Here is a 22,943-nt window from a genome sequence, read left to right as displayed (position 1 = left end):
TTACAACTGAATATACATGTCCTTTTGCCTCTCAGATGACACTGCATTAGAAATTACCACATTTCTGTGATGAATATCACCATATGGACTGTTCATCTCTGCATCCACAAATACAAGCCAAACAATAAAATGTCTAGAAATGCTGCTGACTTCTCTGGGCTTCATTTCATCAGAATGTGGTCTGATGGATCAGCCTTTCAGATTGTAGAAAATAATGGACGTTGCATTCCCTGATTCAGTTGAAGTTCCTTCAAAGCTATAGACTAAGCAACAATGTTACAATTCAGATTGTTTTCAGCTTAAAATTCAAAAGCAATGGGACTGTCATGGTATGGAGGTGTATTAGTGCTCATGGCATTAGTAACTTCCACAACTTTAAAGGTACCATACATACTGAAAGATATTTAAACATTTTGGAGCAACATATGCTGCTATCTCGATAATGTCTTTTTCTCAAACATACATATTTTACTGACCTAGATGATATAAAGATTCAGGCATTCATAACCAGTTCCTGTTATAACCAGTAAGTCATGTGATTTCAGAGAAGTCTCCCTGCTGCCCTACATAAACACCCCAGCTCTGTTTCTTAGTTACTGAAGCAGCAAATTTACAATAACAGCAGAAAGCAGATGACAAGAGCTGTGTCCTCACTCAGGTTGGGTTTCATTCATTTAACTCATCTTTACCTATTTAAGCTTTTAGGAAAAGCATCAGTTATTTGTTCATAATAGTCAATAATAATACAGAATAGACAAAAAGAAGATAAATTTATGGTATTTATAGCATGTTACATATGGAATATTTATTTGAGTCACATTGAGGAAATGTACTTTTGGCTAAAACATTTTTAGGTAACATTGTCCTATGCTTGATATAATAATTTAAGGGAACTGCGCATGCAAAAAAAAAATATGATGACAATTTTATTTATTTGACAAACATCTTGGTAACATTCATCAGTAACAGGCCATGTATTTTTGTCCTTTTTAACCTTAAATGTTTTGTGACTAGACAGGAAAAATACCCATCACAGATCTTTTTGTTATGAATTTGCTGCCCTTTGAAATGAAACCCAGTGCTTGGTGGTGTGTTTATGTGGGTAGACTTCTTTGAAATCATTTCTTTTTGAAGATCTGAAACTAGTTCAAGAAAGTTGATATGACAGAAAAGTAGAGTATGTATATTTTGAAGAAAGCAACGGTATTTATTCAGTTTGTGCAATGCAGCTGGTCTTTAAACTTGCTGGGTTGTTTTTTCTATCCAAATAAAGGGTTAAGCCTGCCATTAATTTGTATATTTCTTTTTACTCATTAACTATGTACTTTCTGCTGCTTATTACATGGTAAATTTATTTACGTGTTTATTCACAACAAAGTACAACCCCAATTCCAATGAAGTTGTTTTGTGCAAGTATTAGCTCATGCTAATAGCATAGATGTAACAGATAATGAACAGGACTTTGACACGCACAAGAAAATTCTCATTTTACTTCTTTATATGAGTAAACAAACAAGTATTTACCCTTTATAAGTTTTCATGTTTTTTGTCACAAAAAAACTTAATCACAGTGGATTTATTTGATATTTAACACTGATCAACATAAACTTTTTAATGTCCAAGTGAAGTCAGATCTATGAAAAGTGATTTAAAATAATTAGAAATATAAAACACAAAGTAACTGATTGCATAAGTATTCACTCAAGTCAGTACTTAGTAGTTGCAAATTCAGCAGTCATATGAAAAATATAGGAAAAGTCATTTTTATTTTTATTTTACTTTTACTGTTCAGCATAGAGCAGTGTAAACTCAGGATACTTGAATCCTATTTTTATTTTAGCAGGTTGGCAGTGCTAAGCATTGAAGATTTTACACAATCATAAATAATTCTTCTTTAATATGCGATGATGTACAGGTTAACATGTCTATACCTGAGAGGATGCATTTCACCCATGCAACACCACACTGCACAGGACTACACTGTTCTTTAGCCAGACTTATGCATTAATCTTTTGCTACACTGCCACCCAGTGGTGCACAAAACAGTATGTAAAGTCAATAGTGCACAAACCCCTAAAGAGCTCATTTTAATACTACTCTGGAGCATTTATGGTTCCACTTTACAGAGAACAAACATTCTACAATCACTTAGAAACCCATATTTTTATGTTTTAAGCCTAAAATGTTGCATTATTTTATGTAGGCTATGGTGCAGGAGGCTGAGGGAAAATATGGAGGATTAAACTTATAAATAAGTTTAATGGACATCCCACCAGGAACAGGTGAGCTCTCTGATGAAGATAAAATCAGCAATAACATGAGAAAAATAACAACAAACTCCAAAGAGACACAAAGAATTTATCCTGAACACAGTGCATAATTGATTCAGACCAAGATCCCAGAGTAATAATAATAATAATAATAATAATAATAATAATAATGATAATAATAATAAACATAATAACAAGTATTATTATTATTATTAATTTATGTATTTGTTTAGTGTATTTCTTATACCTTAGCACACTTTGCAATCAGGTGACAGTTTCCCAGATTATGAAAATAAACGTCAGCGCTTGAGAAAGATTTGCAAGGTTCAATTTGTATTTTCCAAAGAAAAATACAGAAAAAAACTGAGAAACATTAAGACAGCACTTGCAGAATGTGAAATGTATTCACATAATTTGGCTAGCCTACTGGACTTTTAATTGGATACACAGTCAAATGTATAACAAGACTGATTTAATTTCACAGTAGAATAAGTTTCAGCAGATCTTTAACTGTCCTTGGAGTCTGTGACAGTTTTCTTCTTTGTTTAACCTTTCCAGAAGTTTTTAATTGAACTTGAAAGATTTAGTTTAAAATGACAGCAGAATGGATTACATGAAATAGAAGATCAAACGGTTTTATCCACTGAAGAAAGTGCCAAGTTCATTCTTTCACTTTTGTTTACATTTTATCAGTTTTAGAATTTACTTTACAAATCTAAAGATAAAATGAAGCAAATAATAAATTTAAAATGGTCTTCGTTTTAGGATAATGAAGAGAGAAAGAGGATGATCTTACGTCTCAAGCTGAAATAAACACAGCGTCCATACAGTCCCAAGCGGTAGGGACAGCATTCCAAGGTGATTTAAAGCAGGACATAGAAATAAACAACATCACCTCCAAACCATCACAAGATCATCACTGTCCCCAAAATACCAGCTCATCACAACAATTTCAAGTGGGTGAGCTTCCAGTAATTACCAAAAGAAATGGATGCGCAGAGAAGACCAACACATCAATAGTCCACAATAATGAATGTGAAGAAATGACCAGGATGCCCCCCAAAACTACTCAGAAGAAAACCCAAGCTGAAGAGCATTTATTTAATATAAAATTGGAATCCTCACAAGCAGAATTATTTAGAGAAAACTCCAGCGCAACACTTGAACCAGTGGACAGCCATCCAGAAACTGAAGTGGCACCTAAATCATCCATTTGTAACATGCCATCCTCCAGTGAATCAACAGTCAATGTTGTGCTGTTTGGAAACAGCTCTGCAGTCTGCTTTGGAGACGAGAACATCTTATTAGGAAAAGAGCATGTTCATCCAGAGCAGGACAAGTTCCCCAGAAGAAGAGAAATATCAGGACGTGATGTTTCAGTGATTAATATACTTGACTTGTATGAAGGTGAAATGTACCTGGACCCAGTGGAGTACATCACCGGTCAGCTACTCAATGAAAATAATATCCATTCTTTCATCTTTGTTCTGCAACAGAGGTTTTTTACAGATGCTGATAAGCTGGGAATAGAATGGCTACAAAAAACATTTGGTGAAAGTGTGCTGCCTTTTGTGATGATTCTCTTCACTTATGAAAGCGAGGAGGACAGTGACACCATCATAGACGACCTGAAGAAAAATCCTGTTCTAGAGCAGCTGCTTCAGAAGTGTGGAGACAGATACCACACCTGCAGCAAGAGCATGAACAACCAATCAGAGATGAAAACACTGCTGGAGAAGATTGACCACATGGTTTCTGAGAACAACCAGCGCTGCTACACTGCAGAGATATATAATACAACGTCAACACAAAAGGAACAGCTACAAGACAGCAAGACTCAGCAAACTGGTAAGTGATTAGCTTTGAGTTTTTAATGCATACATACAGAATGGCTGCCATCAGGAAGTTTTGTTCTGTATGCTTGAGAAAGAGATATGTGCTGTGGAGCTGGAGCTAGGGTTCAGCAGTTGTGGCAATTTGGGGTTTGGTGGACATTATTAATTAATGGTGGACATTAATTAATTAATTAATTAATGTTAATTTGGTGGACATTAATCATTTCTTTTAAAGTGTGAGTCAGCAAGTATTTGAATCTTTTGAACTATTTGAAAATTTAAATCAAACTTTTTTCTGTTTTCACAGGAATAACAATAGTATGTGGTAAATTTTAATACAAAATTTCATTTGTATGTGACTTTGTATGTTCGGTTTTTGTGTTGTATCAGTCTATAATTGGTTATGGCAATGGAAAATTCATTGTATCAAGCAGTAGCAGAGATTGTCTACACATCTACACATTTGTATTCAAATGTTTGTGAATTTCTTAAGACGCCAATTTGAATTAAATATGAATAACAGTCTAATGTAATACTTTTATTCTTTCATTAGGATTTCACTAAATATATTACATTTAACAAAGTGTTTCTGTCCTTCCTTTCAGAAGATGAAGCTGCAGGTGCAAATCTAACTGTAGATAACTCCAGCGAAGCAAAGACTGAAGAGCAAACCAAAATAATAGAAGGGGACAAGGTAAATATTGACTATAAGGAGTAAAAGATATCAAAAAAGGATGGAAACAAACATTATATATATATATATATATATACACACACATTTTTCATAACATATAACCCAAATGATAGAATGCTGCAGACCAGATTAGCTCTGGGCTTAAACTGAGACAAGCTCTGACAGAGAAAAATTCAGAAACAAATTATCCATCAACTGCTGCTCCACCAATTAGTAACATAAATGAGAATATGAAATTGTTCTGTTTGTAGATAAATCAGATGCTTAGTAGCTAATCTCTGCAGAACATATGTGTGTTAAATGTAATACAGTTAAAAACTTATTCACTGACGGTTCTGCAGCTCCTTCAGAAATAGCTGTTTGGTGCTGTCAGCAACACTGTCAGATTCATAAAACACAGTGTTAGATAAATCATGATGTTAAGGATAAAGAACATTATGGTGACACATTTTCTCATTACAAACCAAATTCCAGTGAAGTTGAAATGTGGACTCGTCAGACCACAGGACACTTCTGCTTTGCATCAGTCCATCTCAGATGAGCTCGGGCCCAGAGAAGCCGGCAGTGTTTCTGGGTGTTGTTGATATATGGCTTTCGCTTTGCATGGCAGAGTTTTAACTTGCACTTGTAGATGGAGCGACAAACTGTGTTCACTGACAGTGGTTTTCTGAAGTGTTCCTGAGCCCATGTGGTAATATCCGTTACAGAATGATGTCGTTTTTTAATGCAGTGCCGCCTGAGGGATCGAAGGTCACGGGCATTCAATGTTGGTTTTCTGCCTTGCCGCTTATTTGCAGAGATTTCTCCAGATTCTCTGAATCTTTTGATGATATTATGGATTGTAGATGATGAAATCCCTAAATTCCTTGCAATTGCACATTGCATCTTAAACTGTTGGACTATTTGCTCACGCAGTTGTTCACAAAGTGGTGAACCTCGCCCCATCCTTGCTTGTGAAAGACTGAGCCTTTCAGGGATGCTCCCTTTATACCCAATCACAACACTCACCTGTTTCCAAATAACTTGTTCAGCTGTGGAATGTTCAACACAGGTGTTTTTTGAGCATTCCTCAACTTTTATTGCCCCCGTCCCAACTTCTTTGGAACGTGTTGCAGGCATCAATTCAAAATGAGTGAATATTTGCAAAAAACAATAAAGTTTGAACATTAAATATCTTGTCATTGTAGTGTATTCAATTGAATATAGGTTGAAAAGGATTTGCAGATCATCGTATTCTGTTTTTATTTATGTTTTACACAATGTCCCAACTTCAAACTTCATTGGAATTTGGGTTGTATAAATGAGAATATCAGCTTGTTTTACTGTTTGTGTGATGTGACACTATATTCTCTCATTTGCATGTACCCTTAGCAATTCATTACAAACTTCCCTGCAGAAATATTCCCAAGTGATCCTAGAAATATTTGTTTTAAGTATTTTGGGTATGTTTTACAAATAAAAAAAAAAAATGTAGAACTTCTGCTCAGGAACACATATAACCTTCAGGGCTTCTGTGTTAAATTGCCCTTGTCCCAACTTGTTTTTGGAATGTGTTGCAGGGCACAAAGGATGTATAAAGGGCAAGAATGGATGTATATTTACATTTGAAATCAAGTTGATCCGACAAAATATTAAATATATTTTGTTCATACTGTCCGCAATGAAGTCAACGTAAATTTTACAAATAATTTTTTTTTCTTCGTCTCATCTGAAATTTTATTGCACAGGAGGAAAATCCAGAGCATGGAACAGCAGAAGACAGATCACAGCAATTTGAAGAAAAACAGAAAACAGAGCTATTCATTAAACTTAATCTTACAGGAAAATTAGAACAAAAAATGAAAATGGAAGATGTTCTTCAAATAACTAAACCCTCTTCAGAGAATGATTTAGTTCACACTTTTCTACAAAGACTGCTGCTGATGAACTACACAGCAAGATGTGGAGAAGGCAGTAAAATCAATCAAACACACTCAGACGGGATGATTAATCAAACTCACCCAGTTGCTGAAAATGCTGATGAGAATGATATTTATAATGATATCTTTACACAGGAAAATGAAGAAGCAGTCCAGATCAGTCTTGTTCATCCTATGGATGTTCAGATGGCTCTGTTCCACTGCTCAGATCATTTCCTAAGGCAGTTGATGGTCACAAAACTATCACAGTGTCAATACGCAGTTCCTTTACTGGTCCCTAATCCCTTTACCAGAGAGATTGAGTTCCCGCTGTGGACGTTTCGCCAAATCAAGAAAAGCTGGAAAACCACTGATAAAACATCCAATGTCATTAGCAAAGAAAAAACTACAGTTACTACAGACGATGAAGGTTTAACCAAAATCATGTACAATGAAAAGGCTATTGCCACTGCAGACACTCCAATGGTGGCATTCTTCAGGCTTGGTGATGTGTCATCATCAAAATCTCAGCTGATAGACAGTGTAATCAATAAAAAACACAGTACATTCTTCCATCGGCACTGCACTGGCAGTAACACAAATCGTCTACTGATGGATGGTGTGGTGGAGATTGCCTGGTATCTCCCATCAGGGAAAAGTATGGATCACTTCACCGATTGTGTGGCATTCTGTAATCTGCATGGTGATGCAGGAGCCCAGCAATTGGAGAAGCAAGTGGAGATTCTGAGTGAAATGTCATCTGTGAATGTTGTATTTCTACCCAATCTTAATAAAAATGACAAAAGAATGGCAAAGTTGCAGAAGCTCTATAAGCTCTCCAAACCAATGATTTGTCTGCTTTCTGAGGAATCTTCACATGTCACTCAGATGAGGGCTGGGAAATACAGAATTGGTCTTAAAGACAGAAATCAGTCAGCCATATCTAAAGAACTTACAACAACAATTAGAGAACTCATCTCTAAACCTTCAGTTACTTTCAAACTTGAAAATGTAGCAAAACACTCAGGGATCCAAATGGATGAGGAATTTGAGGACTGCAAAAGAGGAAGAGAAGCAGCAAAGCACCTTACAAACTTACTAGAAGGAAAAGACTTATCCAGAAACAAAGAAACACACCTTCCCTGTCAAGGACGACTGTGGAAAAAATGGTGTCAAATGAATAAAGAACTGCACAAACCACAAGGCTCCTACATTGAGCTCAAAAAGAGTAGAAAACAAATGGAAATGAAGAAATTGCGTGAGCAGCAGAAAGCATGTGGCCTCAGAGAATTCATGAAGATGTTTATAGAAAAACTGAATTCACAAACTACTGATGAGATGGTGTTTGTTCTTAAATGGATCACAATTTTTCTGGACAACTACACTGCAAATATATCATCCTTTCATAATGAGTATTATGAAAAGTGGTCAAAGATCTTGAACCTTAAAAAAAGTCATGACAAATCTGGGCAACTGGAGACAGAACAGGCAGAACTGGAGAAGATTTTAGAAAAAATTAATGCTGCAGCCTTTGGTTTGGAGCACATCTTGAGAGAGATTGGTCAGATATATGAATCAAATACATGTGTACAAAAAAATAAAAAAGAAATAGGAAAATTTAATGTATCTTCCTTACCAAGGCTTGTAGCAGACTTGATGATATCTGGATTTCCACTGGAGCTGATGGATGGAGATACAGCTCATGTACCTCAAATATGGGTTTCTGCTGTTCTAGATGAAGTCAGAAATAAACTGGGAGACCAGAGAGTTTTTGTCCTGTCAGTTCTGGGAATTCAAAGCTCTGGGAAATCTACCATGCTCAATGCTATGTTTGGACTCCAGTTTTCAGTCAATGCAGGAAGATGCACAAGAGGAGCCTTCATGCAGCTGGTCAAAGTGTCAGAAGAAATGAAGGTAGAACTGAAGTTTGATTACATTCTGGTTATTGACACAGAGGGGCTTCGTGCTCCTGAACTGGCTGGAATGTCAACAAGACATCATGATAATGAATTGGCAACATTTGTCTTAGGACTTGGAAACATGACATTGATCAACATATTTGGAGAAAATCCAACAGAGATGCAGGACATCCTTCAGATTGTTGTTCAGGCCTTCCTGAGGATGAAGAAGGTCAGACTAAATCCCAGCTGTATGTTTGTGCATCAGAATGTTGGAGACATCACAGCTGGGGAGAAAAACATGGAAGGAAGGAGACGTTTGCAGGAGAAACTGAATGAAATGACAAAGCTGGCAGCTAAAGAAGAAGCATGTGATGCAGAATGTTTCAGTGATATCATTACATTTGACGTGCAGAGTGATGTGAGGTACTTTGCACAGCTCTGGGAGGGCAGCCCACCCATGGCTCCACCAAACCCATCATACAGTGAATGTGTTCAGGAGTTGAAGAATGCTATTCTCAGAAAAACATCTAAATCTCGTATAATGACACTGTCAGAATTTAAAACAAGTTTAAATGATTTATGGAATGCACTTCTTCATGAAAACTTTGTGTTTAGCTTCAGAAACACTCTGGAGATTGCAGTGTACAGGAAACTGGAAACTGAATTTGGGAAATGGACCTGGAATCTGAGAAGCACCATGTTGAGTACTGAAGACAAATTACTCAATAGAATATTGAATGGAGACCCTCAAGTAGCTGAAAAAGACCTCATAGAAAATATGAAGAAGAAAAAAGAGGAAGTGATGGAATTAATGAAACAATACTTTGAAGAGGACAAGGACAAAGAAACTCTGATTCAATGGCGAAGCAGATTCATTAACAAAATTGAGGAACTTCATGATGAACTTGTCAGGGAAGCAAAAAAAAAGTTAGATGAAGTTCTTCAACAAAGGAAAACTAAAGAGAAGCTGGAGAAAAGAAAGAAAGAGTATGAAAACAAGCTTTTTAATCTGAGTAAAGAACTCGCTTTGAGGCTAAAAAAGGAAGAAACAGATGAACATGCACTCAAGAGAGAATTTGACAGTGTTTGGGAAAAATGAGTCACTAAGCTCACGCAAAACACACCAATGATGAAAGACATTCATTTCTGGGAGGATGTTACACAAATCCTGTCTGAAAGCTGTGAACTGTATTTTTTGCAAGAGCATTTTAGTCAGAAAACCTATAAAAAACCAGACAGTGTTGGAAATTTCACTGATTATATTATTTTGAACAAAAATGACAAGAATTCAGAAGTTTCTTCACAAATATGTTGCCTCTTCACTGTATAATAGACTACCTGTACGTATAACAGGCAAACAGACCGAACAACTTGAAAATGATTTATGTGCAGAAGACAACATGTCAATAAGGAATCTGGTCAATGACATTGGTGAGCAAACATCTGACTTACTCAAGGTAATAGAAAGTTTACATCTGGGTTACAACAGTGGCCAAAGTCAGGAAATAACAGGCTTTGTCCAAAATGATGTAAAGTCATTTCAAATTGAGAATCACAGATTTGTGTTAAAGAAGGAGTTCACAGTGGATCTGTGTCTGTATGTATGCCAACATGCAGAGTCCACATTTGTCGAATGCCACAAACAATTCACAAAAACAAATGATCCAAAACATTATCTGGAGAGTCAGAAACTGCAGTACTATAAGGTCTACAGGAACTTCTGCCAAGATGCTACAACAGCAACCATATTTGGTGATCTTATCTGCAGCAAACTTGAACAACCAATCCTGCAAGCAGTCTACAATCAAACTGCTATTGATGTGGCAGCAGATATGAAAGATTCAAGCCGTGCATTTAGCAGTAACCGATCCAACTTGGAGAAGCGTATCCTGAAATCCCTTGCAGAAGAGGAGGACTTTGAGAAGTACAAGGAGTACATTCACAGTCCCAAACAATACTTCAGGACATTTATAGCAGATCAGACTGCCAAATACCTCAACCGTGAAAACAAAAAGGTTCAGATCATTTTTAAAAACAATCTGAAAAATAAAAAATGAGAATAACCAATGCAGTGCATGTAGCAACAGAGGAGGTCAAGAACAGTCATGGAAATACCAGCATGTGGCTGAAAAGCTTCTCTTCTAATCTAATAGATGAGCTGAACTTCACTGAAATATTGCGTGTTGATCATTTGGAAGTTACAGACTTTGATTTTCTTAGTGAAATTTTAAATGAAGCTCTTTCAAAGACTGTAGAGTTACATAGTGCAGACATTAAAATGGAAGCATTCCAGAAAAGGTCAGTTGAGATTTTGACTGAACATCTGTCTCAGTGCTGCTGGGAACAGTGTCCTTTCTGTAAAGCCATCTGCACTGGAACAATGAAAGGCCATGATGGAGAGCACAATGTTCCTTTTTTACCATATTGGAAGTGGTTTGTGTGCAAATTCCAGAAGGAGCTGGAAAACTTCTACGGTAAAAATTTCCAGGGGCTGGGGGAGATTCCTGGTGAATGGAAGACGTATACTAAGGAGGATGCTATTGAGAGTTTGAACAGTTACATTTAAGTAAGAAGAAAAGATTATTATATAGTATTATTCTTAGAAATGAAGACATTCACAGGAAAATATCTGTGCAATATCAGCAATAGTAATCAAAAGACAAATAAGTAGACAATGAAAACATATAAATAAGGACTTCTTGAACTTTTAATCAGTTGCATTACTTGCATTATTTTTTTTCTTTCTCAGTTTTACGTTTGTATGAAAAGTTAATGATTTTCATGATTCTGCAGGTAAGGACCCTTAATAAGATTTAATTTAGTCCAAATGTTATTCTGGAATCAATTTAGCTTGTTTTCCTATTCATGTCTCTTTTTAGGTAACATTACTTTGTGCATTTTGTTGTTAACTGTCACTATAAATGTAAATTCTGTACCATGTATTCCAATTAGTTTCAAACATCATAAGCTGTTAAATGATACAATGTCTAGAAAAATGTACAGTTTTTAACTTCAACAACTTTGCTCATTCCTGAAAATATTTTGTTTTATTACAACAGCATGAATCAAAACATTTTATGCTTAATAATCACTGACTGTCAATATTCAATATTCTATAAGTTAATCTGTTTAATGAAGTATGATTCAAAATGGTGTAACAAATATTTCTTAATAAAGTGAATCTATGTTTATTTCTGTTGTTTCCTTGCATAACTAATACATGTGCAATGTAGTAGATTGCACATATAATTGGTGGGCATTATTTACATGATTTGCAAAAACAGCAAACTAGAAAACTACTATTTTGTCCTGATCTGTGACTATGAACATACTTACTGTGGGATATTTTCTTACATTCTTAACCTTTAAGCTACTTCTTAAATTAGAATTCTTTTAATTTCTGGTTTTATGTATTGAGCTGTTTTGTTTTCTCCTGTCTTTCAAATGACTCACATTTCAGTGAGTGAGTGGGTATAATCAGTGGAGGAAGGCATTATAAGAAATATGAAATTATAATTTTTAACTGAAAACTCTACAAATCAGGGTGGACACTGAAAATACAATGACAGCAGCTATAGTGCAAAAAGCACACCTGATTAATACAAAGTATGAGACTGCTTTACCACAGAATGTAGTAAGTTATCGTTTACAACATCTCCTAACTACTGGGCAATAATGTAATTTTTTAATAAAAATTTGTGGAGTTGTGTAAAGGAGGCTGTAACATACTATGATATATTAACAGATAGCCTAGCATATAGAAGCATAGCAGTCACTAAAGTAGCAACCAGAACAGCAATGGAATACAGTATTTGGTTGATACAATAATTCTAGCAGCTAACAATATTAAAGTGAAATGTGCAAAAATGCAAAGTCAGATACTGCTGAGGAAATAAAATGTGCAAAACGCAAGTAGTCAGATCTACAAGTTATTGGGGCCTGACTGTGGTAAGCAAAAGTTACGGTGGTTTCCATGTACTTGCGTTGGAAAGAACATGAAACTCAAACTACTAAAACAGAAATAGCACCATTTGTCGGACCCATCGAGGCTGCTGCCGCCATCAGCAAGTTTCAGTGAACCAAAATGTTAAGGTATTCTTTTGTATGCATTTTATTCGGCTATTCTAGGACACAATACAATAATTCTGTAGTTCCACTGGATTATCGTATGTGGATATACTATTAAAAGGGTGTTCTTGGAGTGAGATCACTGAAGAACCGCTATGAGTTTCTTAAAAAAAGATGGTAAAAGATTTGTGCATGTGAAAAAAGCTTTCAAAGCTTTAAAGAATTTCACATAATGTAGAAGTTCCTCACTAATTTAAGGTTTTCTTCTAGAATCTTTAGTTTATATGGAAGTTCTTCAGTCATATATGTCGTTTCTAAAAATAAGTTAAGTTAAGTAATAGTAATAGTAAGTAATAATAAAAATAGTTCTCCAAAGAACCGTCCATTGAAAGGTTATTAAGGGGAACCAAAAGTGGTTCTTTAATAGTATTGAGTAGATAACTTTCTCTTTTAAAAAGAAAAAAAGAGAGAGAGAGAGAGAGAGAGAGCGAGAGAGAGAGAGAGAGCAAGAGAGAGAGAAAGAGAGAGAGAGAGAGAGCAGTCTGGTTGTTATCTGCATGCCTCTTCTTTTAATCGGACTATCTGTCCTGTTTGTAGGTCTGTCTGTCTGCTCCAAAATCCAATAGCATGAAGACAAAAAGCTACCAAATAAACCAGACACCCGTTTCCTACAGCTTTCAGTAAATTAACTGTTTAGCATGACTACTCAACAAATAAAGGCTGGTAATTAAAATACATTGAATGAATAACTCTGCTAAGTTAGGATACAGTCATACAGAGAAAGTTTGGGGAATTTAAAGACCTCTTTGGTGGACTTGCGTAATTGGATGGAACATCTAGAAGCACTTTTTATAATATCATTTGTGCTTTGGATAACAGAAAGAAGTTGGTGAAGTTTAGGGGAAGCCATCTGCTGTAACAGTGACAGAATAAATAGTGAAGTGTAGCTCACTGTCAGCACCTGCACCTTACAGTTTGGGAAGAATTACCAAAGAAGAATTAGACACTTAAGTTCTGATAAAAAATGATATTGAGTTGAAAAGCTCATGTTCACATTATGAGCACATAAACTAAAAAAAATCAGTAAATGAATCAATCAATACACTGAGAAAGGTAAACATGAACAATCAAGAAGCTACTCAGATACTGTAGAAATAAGGTCCTGACCTTTATGTAAAGTGTTTAGTGCCTCATCTCACTTGATTTGGAAGACCAAAGAACTGGTGGTGGATTTCTGCAGGCGCCCACTTCCCCCTCCAGCAGTGAACATCCAGGGAACGGACATTGAAAGAGTGGACTCTTATAGGTACCTGGATGTGCATCTTAACTATAAACTGGACTGGTCAGACAACACTGCTGCACTTTACAGGACAGGACAGAGCAGACTCATTTGGAGTGCAGAGGCCACTCCTGAGGACCTCTTTTGACACAGTGGTGGCATCAGCTGTGTCCCAGGTGCACTCTAAAAAAAGGGTCTTCAAGGAGTTTTTAGTAAAGACAATGGTTCTTTATAAAAAAATTCTCTCAAAAAAGCATTTGCATCCTTAAAGGGTTCTTTGCATCATTAACTGTCTGTGAGCTCATCTGGTCTGTTTAGTATGTTACATGTCATACATGTGATCACTCACCAAGACAAATGTGTTGTATGTGTAAGTAACATACTTGGTGACATGAAGTGATAAAGATTCTGATTGTGTCTCCAAAAAATGCAGTTTTGCAATATGGTCATATATGTGACTGAAATGGCCTTCCTTCAGGAATTCTAGCAGGAATTTTTGGACAGGGACAGGGAAGAAACATGAATTTTTTATCCATTCTTAACCATTAAACCTTTTATTAAAGTAAAAAAAAAGTTTTTAATTATCTGTGAATCCCTGTAACACCCTTCATTTCAGTACTTTCTAAGCTGTATTGTCCTACAGAAGGGGCAGCAAGAGGGAGTTGGTGTGGGTTGTTAAATTTGGATGGAACTGCACATCTTTCCTTATGGTTTGGTTTAACTGCTACTATGATTTAAATCCATCTGTAACTGTACTAATGGCATGGCAGTTAAAAGCTGCAGGTGAAATACAGTTAGTGTAGTATTTACTCTTTCATGTTACTTTGCTGTAACAAACTGAGTGTGCTTCATTTTTCAAATGTCCACAAATTACAAGGACATTCAAAATTAAGCTAAACTATTGTAATGGGTTTTGCCATTTTAATGTTATCATTGTTAGAACCTTAAATGAGGGTGTAGGGTAACCTGTATTTGTTTGAAGTCTACAGACCAGGGCAAGGATGCTTCAATAAAAGGGAATTTATTTGCTAAACATCAAACTACTTTTGGACTACGTTAAATGACAGACAACAGAAAATAAAACAAACACAAAAGAAAATTATGATAATAAAAGTCAAAAGGACAAAATAGCTTGCATAAAGTGATCCACAGTTAAATGTTATGGGGCATTGTGGTTCTTGGGAAGCAGCTCGAAACTCAGACTTGAAAGAGCCTCTTGAGAATTCAATATGGCTGGATGTAGCTATTAAAAGTTTTCTTATTAAATAAATTGGCATCAGGGCCCTGACTGCAAATTGAAGGAACAACCTTACATTGGAGTCAGGGGCTGACCTCAGGAGGGGTCGTCTCAGGACCGGCTCAGAATTAGAATCAGACAGACATTCACATGTAGGGAATAAGATAAAATAAATATAAAATTCAACAAGATAATATGAAATAAAATAAAACCTGCATTCCTACCATCACTCACTCAGACTGCCATCAACAACCATGCCACGTTCAAATTATAGCCTTATGTAAAGTAAACTTACAAAAGTCAGTCTGATGGAAACCAGCAACCACAAAAACACACTCTTTTTAAAAAGCATTTTCATTTACTTGCATGCAAATTGTGCAGAAATGGAAACAAATTTATAATTTCTGTTACGTTATTTCTTGGATAATGTTCCCATCCCTATGTTTTATTTTGAGAATTCATCCTTATATGTAATATTTATTTTAATGAAACTAAACATACATTTGATCCGCTCTTAATCTAACATTTAATTTTTATATTCAGATCTTAAAAATCTTTAAAGGATCAGGTGGAGATCAGTGTAGGAAATTCTGCATGGTTGAGTGTCTGCTTTGCATTGATGTGTTTACTCCACCTATGCTCATATTTCAATTCCTTCTACTTTCAGTTCTGTGAGTTTGTGTGTGGGTGTGATTGACTCACCTGGAGTGCCACTTTTCTGTCCAGAGCCATGGAGAACGCTGAGACACTTCAGCATTCAGCTAATTTATTTATTTCTTTACCTTTTACATATTTATTACAACTATAAAATTCAAGGTTCACATGCAGATCTGTATTATGCATTCATGAAAGTTCCAATATTAAAAATATTAAGTTCATTAACTCCATTAAGTCATCATTTTAATCAAATAAAGTTAAGTACAGATCAGCTTTAGGTTAAAAGTTACACAAAATTAAATAAATCAACAAAAATATATTGAGTTTGCTCAACAAATCATTCATGTGATGCTGAACAGTAAGGGTGTTGGATTAGGGTTTTAACAAACATATACCCGGACAAAGCTCAAAACATAAACGGGCTTTTCTGGTTTGGAACAGGCCATCAAAACTAAAGGTTGATGTTTACATGGACTTAAATGTTTAATCTATTTTAATTATTTTAACTATTAGTTTTGCTTCCGGTTCCGGCGTGGTATGGAGTAGTTGGGTGTTTGGTAGCCTCCGCGGAGAGATTTTTACATTTCTATCCTTACTGCACCTTTTTCTTTCCTACTATACTGAATATTTACGTGACTTTATTTTTCAATGAGTGCAAACTCCGAAATGCCTCCTAAGTCGAGCAAATTGACAACCTCCACGCAGTCGCTTATTCGGCCTGTGGCGAGCGCTGCATCGTCTCCAGCACATGCTGCACCACCTATGGCGGGTGCGTCTGCTTCGGCAGGTACTGCCTCTGTGGACATTTCAGCTCCGAAATCCGAGCTGATTCGGGCTGTCATCACCGAAATAAAGACAATTCTAGATGACCACCACTCTAAGCTCAGATCTGAGCTTACGGTTATGAAAGCTGAAATAATGCGGGACTTTGCAGCATTAAAAACGGAATTCGGCGGCATTAAAAATACAGTGTCGGGCATTGAGCATGCTCTGTCCGCATGCACCGACGAAACGTCTGCGCTTCGGACTACAGTCGAGACCCTGACCAAGGATGTGACCCGGCTCGAGGATAGATGTGAGGATTTGGAAGCCAGGTCCCGCCGCCAAAACACTCGGATTATGGGAATCCCGGAGGACGGCTCTTTTTCACTGACCAACGCGGCAGTTTCTAAGCTTCTTATGGAAGCGTTTAAGTTGGAAAAAACTCCTCTTGTGGAAAGAGCCCACCGTTCTCTGGCACCCAAACCAAAACCTGGTGGAGCGCCGTGGCCCATCATCACGAGGCTTCACAACTATGCAGACTGTGCCTGTTATGTATGAACCTGAGAGATGTCCTACCAATACTTACCACCAGGGGGGCGGACCGCCACTAGGGTATAGGGATTCTAAATGTAACCATAGCCACCATATAGTCCAATAAACCAGTGAGTGATCCAGCAAGAAGTTGTCCTTCGTGCTCTGTGTGTCAAGTAATAATGTTTACTTAGTTACACTAAAAGGGAGCAACATAACATAAATTGGCGACGAGTTGTGTATTTCGGAATAGTTCTCATCGACTGGCAGTGAACGTTTAGTCAGCTTTGAGTGAGTTTTAGACCGGAATGAACACCAGCGTTCTTGGATAGCTAATGTGCTAATCAACTATGAGCCAACCATTATCGGATGCCTCGAAAACAGCTAGTGCTACGTCAATGGATTCAACGATATCAAGGGCTTCAAGTTCATCTACAGTACAAGTAATCACAGAAAGACGCATGATGGCTGGAATATATGGACATATGGATGTTTTCGATGAGTCTGGTGAGCAATGGGCAACGTATATTGAACGTTTTGAGCATTATGAATGAATGAATGAATGAATGAAGCCTTTATTGTCACATAGTCACCAAAGTAACCAGCGAAATTATGATCAACCCGTCCGAGCACACACAATATGACAAGGGGGGAGACAGGACAGGAAGACGGCATGAGAAACAGAGAAACAGAATACATTGGGTAAGGGAGGAGACAAAACCCCCCCCCAGACTGAGTTCCTAAGGGAACTCAGTCTAGGAACAGAGAAAAAAACACCTCAGCATTAGCACACAGTTCCACACACACAAAGTCCATAACTTGCTACGGGGATGGGGGCGGGGGGTGCAGACAAATCCAGCGTAGTAAGCGGCCATCCGGATCTGCAGCCATCCGGCGCTGATCAACAGACCCGTCATACCATACCAGGGGGGTAAAGCGGCGAAGGCGTTGGAAGGGGGAGGGGGTAGGAGGGAGGGGAGGGGGGAGGGGGGAGTGGAGGGGGGGGGATAAGGGCCTGAAGAAGGCGCCCTGCTCGGCATCCCAGTCCAGGTATCTCACAGTTCGCAGGGTGGAATGGCGATAACACAGCAAACGCCATGGAGACAACCTTGATCGGGCCCAGGCAGAGTCAACAATCAGCAGATCCAGGGAAGAGGGGGAGGAGGATAAGAGAGGGTCTCGCAGCAGTGTTCCTCTGGAGGAGATATGATGTACCAGCCAAGGCCAAGGCCCGCGCTGATACGGGGAGCCGAAAGCAGATAAGAAGGTTTGCAGGCTTCGAGCGAGTAGCCGTATTTTTTTACGGTAGCTCACCAAGTCCATTATGGTCACTCCAACGATCCATTTTCCTTTGCAAAGCCGCCAACTTCTCCACGATGTTATCCAGGGTACGACTTACAGTCAAAGTCTGAGTGTTGACAGCTCTGCCCACCACATCAATCATGTCGGGCAGCTTCAAGGGGCCGTGGACAGCTGCCCCCATTTTGTGAATTTTGCGATACACCAGGGCAATGCCCAATCCAATCAGCAAAGCACCTGCGATCATGGTTCCGAATAGGTAGACGTCCTCAATATCCTCCACGGATAGAGCCGCCAGACACACGACACGCCAGCTCTCCCATGCGTCCATCGTGTAGCCAGCTGCAAACGTTCCGGCAGGACAGGCTGGTTCCCCCGAACCAGAACTTCTCGTCGAGAAGATGGTGTCAATTGCGCCGAGAGACCATTTAATCAAATCCATATTTTAGGTTTGAAGAACAGCGCGGAGAGAGTCTCTCAGTAAAGAGCTCAGACTAGACACAGAAGCAAAGCAGGAGAGATAAGGGAGAGGAGAGGAGGAAAGTGCGACCGCCTTCGTTGAGAGCCAGAGAGGATGTGGTGGCTAATGACATTCCTGAGGCTAAGAAGGTTTCAATACTCTTTAGTGTTATGGGACCTAAAACGTATGGACTGCTTCGTAGTTTAGTAGCTCCCGTGGCACCTGGCACTAAGACTTACGAACAGGTTGTGACTGTGCTTAGAGATCACTTCACGCCGAAACCGCTTGTTATAGCCGAAAGGTTCAGGTTCCACAAGCGTAACCAGGGGGAAGGAGAAACGGTAGCGCAGTATGTAGCAGTGCTCAAAAAGCTATCAGAACACTGCGAGTTCGGAGCTTACCTAGAGGACGCTCTGAGAGACAGATTTGTTTGCGGATTAAAGTGCGAAGCTGTGCAGAAACGCCTTCTGACTGAGGACAAGCTCACGTTCAAGAAAGCAGTGGAACATGCAGTGTCAGCAGAAACAGCAGCACGCGACGTACAGCAGTTAAGTCATTCCCTGAAAGTGAACGCTGTGTTTTCGCAAGGTGAAACATGCCGCCGCTGTGGGAAGGGGAATCATAGTGATGATGACTGCTGGTACAAAGATCGCGAGTGTCACCAGTGCGGGAGGAAGGGCCACACGAAACGAATGTGCAGGAGTAAATCAAAATGCAGTCACGAAAGAGAACGTAAACACAAAGAGGGAAAGCCTGAACAGAAAAGCCATACACACAAACGCAGCATGAAAGATAGGAAGAAAAATATTCATCACGTCGACGCGAATGAAAGTGAAAGTGAAGGGACGAAATCAGATAGTGACAGTGACTTGGGACTGTATGCAATGTCTCAGAAAGGGAAATATTCACGCATATCAGTAGTGCCAAAAGTCAATGGAAAGAAAATGGAGATGGAATTGGATACAGGGGCAGCAGTGTCATTGATTCCTTTTGAACTGTACCAGCGAAAGCTGCACAAACTTCCTCTGCAACCTACTGATATCATGCTAAAGACATACACAGGAGAGGCTTTGGCACCAGAAGGAGTCATTAAGGTACAAGTGGCATTGGACAAGCAACAGGCTGTCTTGCCACTGTATGTGGTGAAGGTGGATGCTCCACCATTGTTTGGCAGGGAATGGCTGAGAGCCATTCAACTGAATTGGAGAGACGTAAAGACTGTACATGTAATTGAGCACACACAGACAAACAGCTTAGAGACCGTGTTAAAGAGACACTCTGCTGTTTTCTCCGATCAGTTAGGCACCATGAAGGGAGTGAAAGCCCGGCTCACTCTCAGACCAAACAGCGTCCCCAAATTCTGCCCACCACGCAACGTGCCATATGCTCTCCGACCGCGAGTGGAAGCAGAGCTGAAACGCCTCACAGAGCTTGGTGTCATCTCACCTGTGGCGCATAGTGACTGGGCGACGCCAGTGGTGCCTGTGAACAAGAAGGACGGCACCGTGAGACTCTGCGGGGACTTCAAAGTCACCCTCAACCCAGCTCTCTGCATCGACAAGTACCCAATTCCACGTATTGAGGACTTGTTTGCTTCCCTCGCTGGAGGTCAACACTTCAGTAAGCTGGATCTTTCCAATGCATATCTGCAGATGGAAGTAGAAGAGAGCTCCAAGAAGTTGCTGACCATCTCAACACAGAAAGGACTCTTCTGTTTTAATCGTTTGCCGTTTGGGGTAGCGTCATCGCCCGCCTTGTTCCAGAAGGCCATGGACCAGGTACTCCTCGGGCTGCCACACAGTCACTGCTACCTGGACGACATACTTGTGAGTGGTCCTGACAAGCAGACACACCTGAAAACCCTGGATGCAGTACTCAGCAGGCTAGAGGAATATGGCTTGCACCTCAAGCAAGAGAAATGTCTCTTCTTCCAGGAGTCCGTGGAATACCTGGGTCACATCATCGACGCTGCTGGGCTCCACAAGTCACCGGAGAAGGTACGCGCCATCATAGACGCACCGGCACCAGGCGATGTGAGTCAACTGCGATCTTTCCTAGGAATGCTTAACTACTATGGACGCTTCATCCCTGACCTGGCCACTGTGATTAAGCCGTTGAACGAACTGCTGAACAAAGAGAGAAAATGGCAGTGGACGTCAGCATGTGCATCAGCGTTCCAGAAAGCCAAAGCACTCCTGGTGGCACAAGAGGTGCTCACACACTTCAACCCTGAGCTGCCTCTCCGCCTTGCTTGCGACGCTTCACCCTATGGGGTCGGAGCTGTTCTCTCTCATGTCATGCCAGATGGTGAAGAAAAACCCATCGCCTATGCATCCAGAACGCTCAGCAAAGCAGAACAAAACTATGCTCAGATCGAGAGGGAGGCATTAGCAATAGTCTTTGGAGTACGAAAGTTCCACCAGTATCTTTACGGCAATACATTCACTCTGCTCACTGACCATCGCCCGCTCACAACCATCCTCAGTCCAGTGAAAAGCACACCATCCATGGCTGCAGCTCGCATGCAACGCTGGGCGCTCCTGCTCTCCGCTCACAATTACACCATCGAGTACAGGAAAGGGGCCCTACATGCCAACGCTGATGGACTGTCGAGGTTACCGCTCCCTCATGCTCCCAGTGGGAAACAAGGTGCAGTGGAGGTGTTCTACACGTCACAGTTGGACACTTTGCCAGTCAGCAACGCTGAGATCAAGCGTCATACCATGTCTGACTCCACCCTGTCCTGTGTCATGGAAATGGTCACCACTGGACGTTTTCCCACTGCAAAGGACGCAGGAGACGAGCTGTCACACTACCTCCAGTGCCGCCATGAGCTCACTGTGCAGCACGGATGCCTCATGTGGGGTTTGAGAGTGATTGTGCCACCCAAACTGCGCCCCCGGGTGCTGACAGAGCTACACTCAGCACACCCAGGTGTAGTGAGGATGAAGAGCTTAGCTCGTAGCTACGTTTGGTGGCCTGGCATCGACTCCCAGATCGAACACCAAGCAAAGTCATGCCACTCATGTCAACGAGTACAGAAAGACCATGGCCTAGCACCCTTACATCCTTGGATGTGGCCATCCAGTCCCTGGGAACGGATACATGTGGACTTTGCCGGTCCATTTGAAGGGCACATGTACCTGGTCATAGTGGACGCCCACTCCAAATGGCCCAAGATACACATCATGGATAGCACCACATCCAGCAAAACCATTCAAGTGCTTAGGGGACTTTTTAGTCGCTATGGCATTCCACACAGCCTTGTAAGCGACAACGGCCCTCAGTTCTGCTCTGAAGAATTCAGCACGTTTCTGAAAGCCAATGGAGTCAAACACATTCGCTCAGCACCGTACCATCCTACCTCCAATGGCTTGGCAGAGCGCTTTGTGCAAACCTTCAAGCACGCTCTGAAATCTTCCAGAGGAACTACACCACTGCAACAGCGTCTAGATACGTTCCTCCTGACCTACTGCAACACCCCTCATGCAACAACCAGAGAAAGCCCTGCAATGCTATTCATTGGACGCAAGCTGCGTTCTCGACTGGATTTCCTGAAACCCAGTGTGGCTAGAGCAGTGCACCAGTCGCAGGAGGATCAACAGCAGCGACGCTGGCTGCACTCCAAACAGAGACAGTTTGCAGTTGGCGAGCCAGTGCTCGTGCGTGATTATAGGAAGGGGGAGGATAAGTGGATGCCAGCTGTGGTGATCGAGAAGACCGGACCAGTGTCCTACAAGGTAAATGTGGGAACACAAGGGGTCTGGAAGCGTCATGTGGACCAGTTGCTGACTCGGCCCGAGTCAGACCCACCAGAGACTGTGAGTTGTCCACTGTCACTACCACAGACAACCACACCTGGTACCACACCTGACCCAAGTACACCTCAACAGAAGGAGGATACTGATACAGTTCCACACGCAACACATACACTACCCAAGACACCACAGTCCACAGAAATGACACACACAGGTCATTCTGAGACAACAGGGACTGTACAGCGATATCCTGTGAGGATCACACGTCCGCCAGTACGTTACGGAGATCAGTGA

The 22,943-nt window shown here is 40.0% G+C and overlaps 1 protein-coding gene and 1 pseudogene across 1 annotated transcript; both read left to right on the top strand.

The window, feature by feature from the left end:
• The first annotated feature begins 608 nt into the window (after positions 1-608).
• LOC108438284 lies at positions 609-11,789 on the top strand (annotated as a pseudogene).
• Positions 11,790-19,061: 7,272 nt separating this feature from the next.
• On the top strand, positions 19,062-22,943 carry LOC108438313 (uncharacterized protein K02A2.6-like). The gene has a single exon (XM_037542290.1). The coding sequence runs from the start codon at positions 19,062-19,064 to the stop codon at positions 22,941-22,943; it is 3,882 nt and encodes a 1,293-aa protein (XP_037398187.1).

Source organism: Pygocentrus nattereri, chromosome 1 (genome assembly GCF_015220715.1).
Source record: "Pygocentrus nattereri isolate fPygNat1 chromosome 1, fPygNat1.pri, whole genome shotgun sequence".
Taxonomy (NCBI): Eukaryota; Metazoa; Chordata; class Actinopteri; order Characiformes; family Serrasalmidae; genus Pygocentrus; species Pygocentrus nattereri.
This window is presented reverse-complemented; position numbering and strand designations above follow the sequence as displayed.

Coding starts and splice junctions, on each gene's coding strand:
- LOC108438313 (XM_037542290.1), top strand. CDS start 19,062: ATGGGACCTAAAACGTATGGACTGCTTCGTAGTTTAGTAGCTCCCGTG.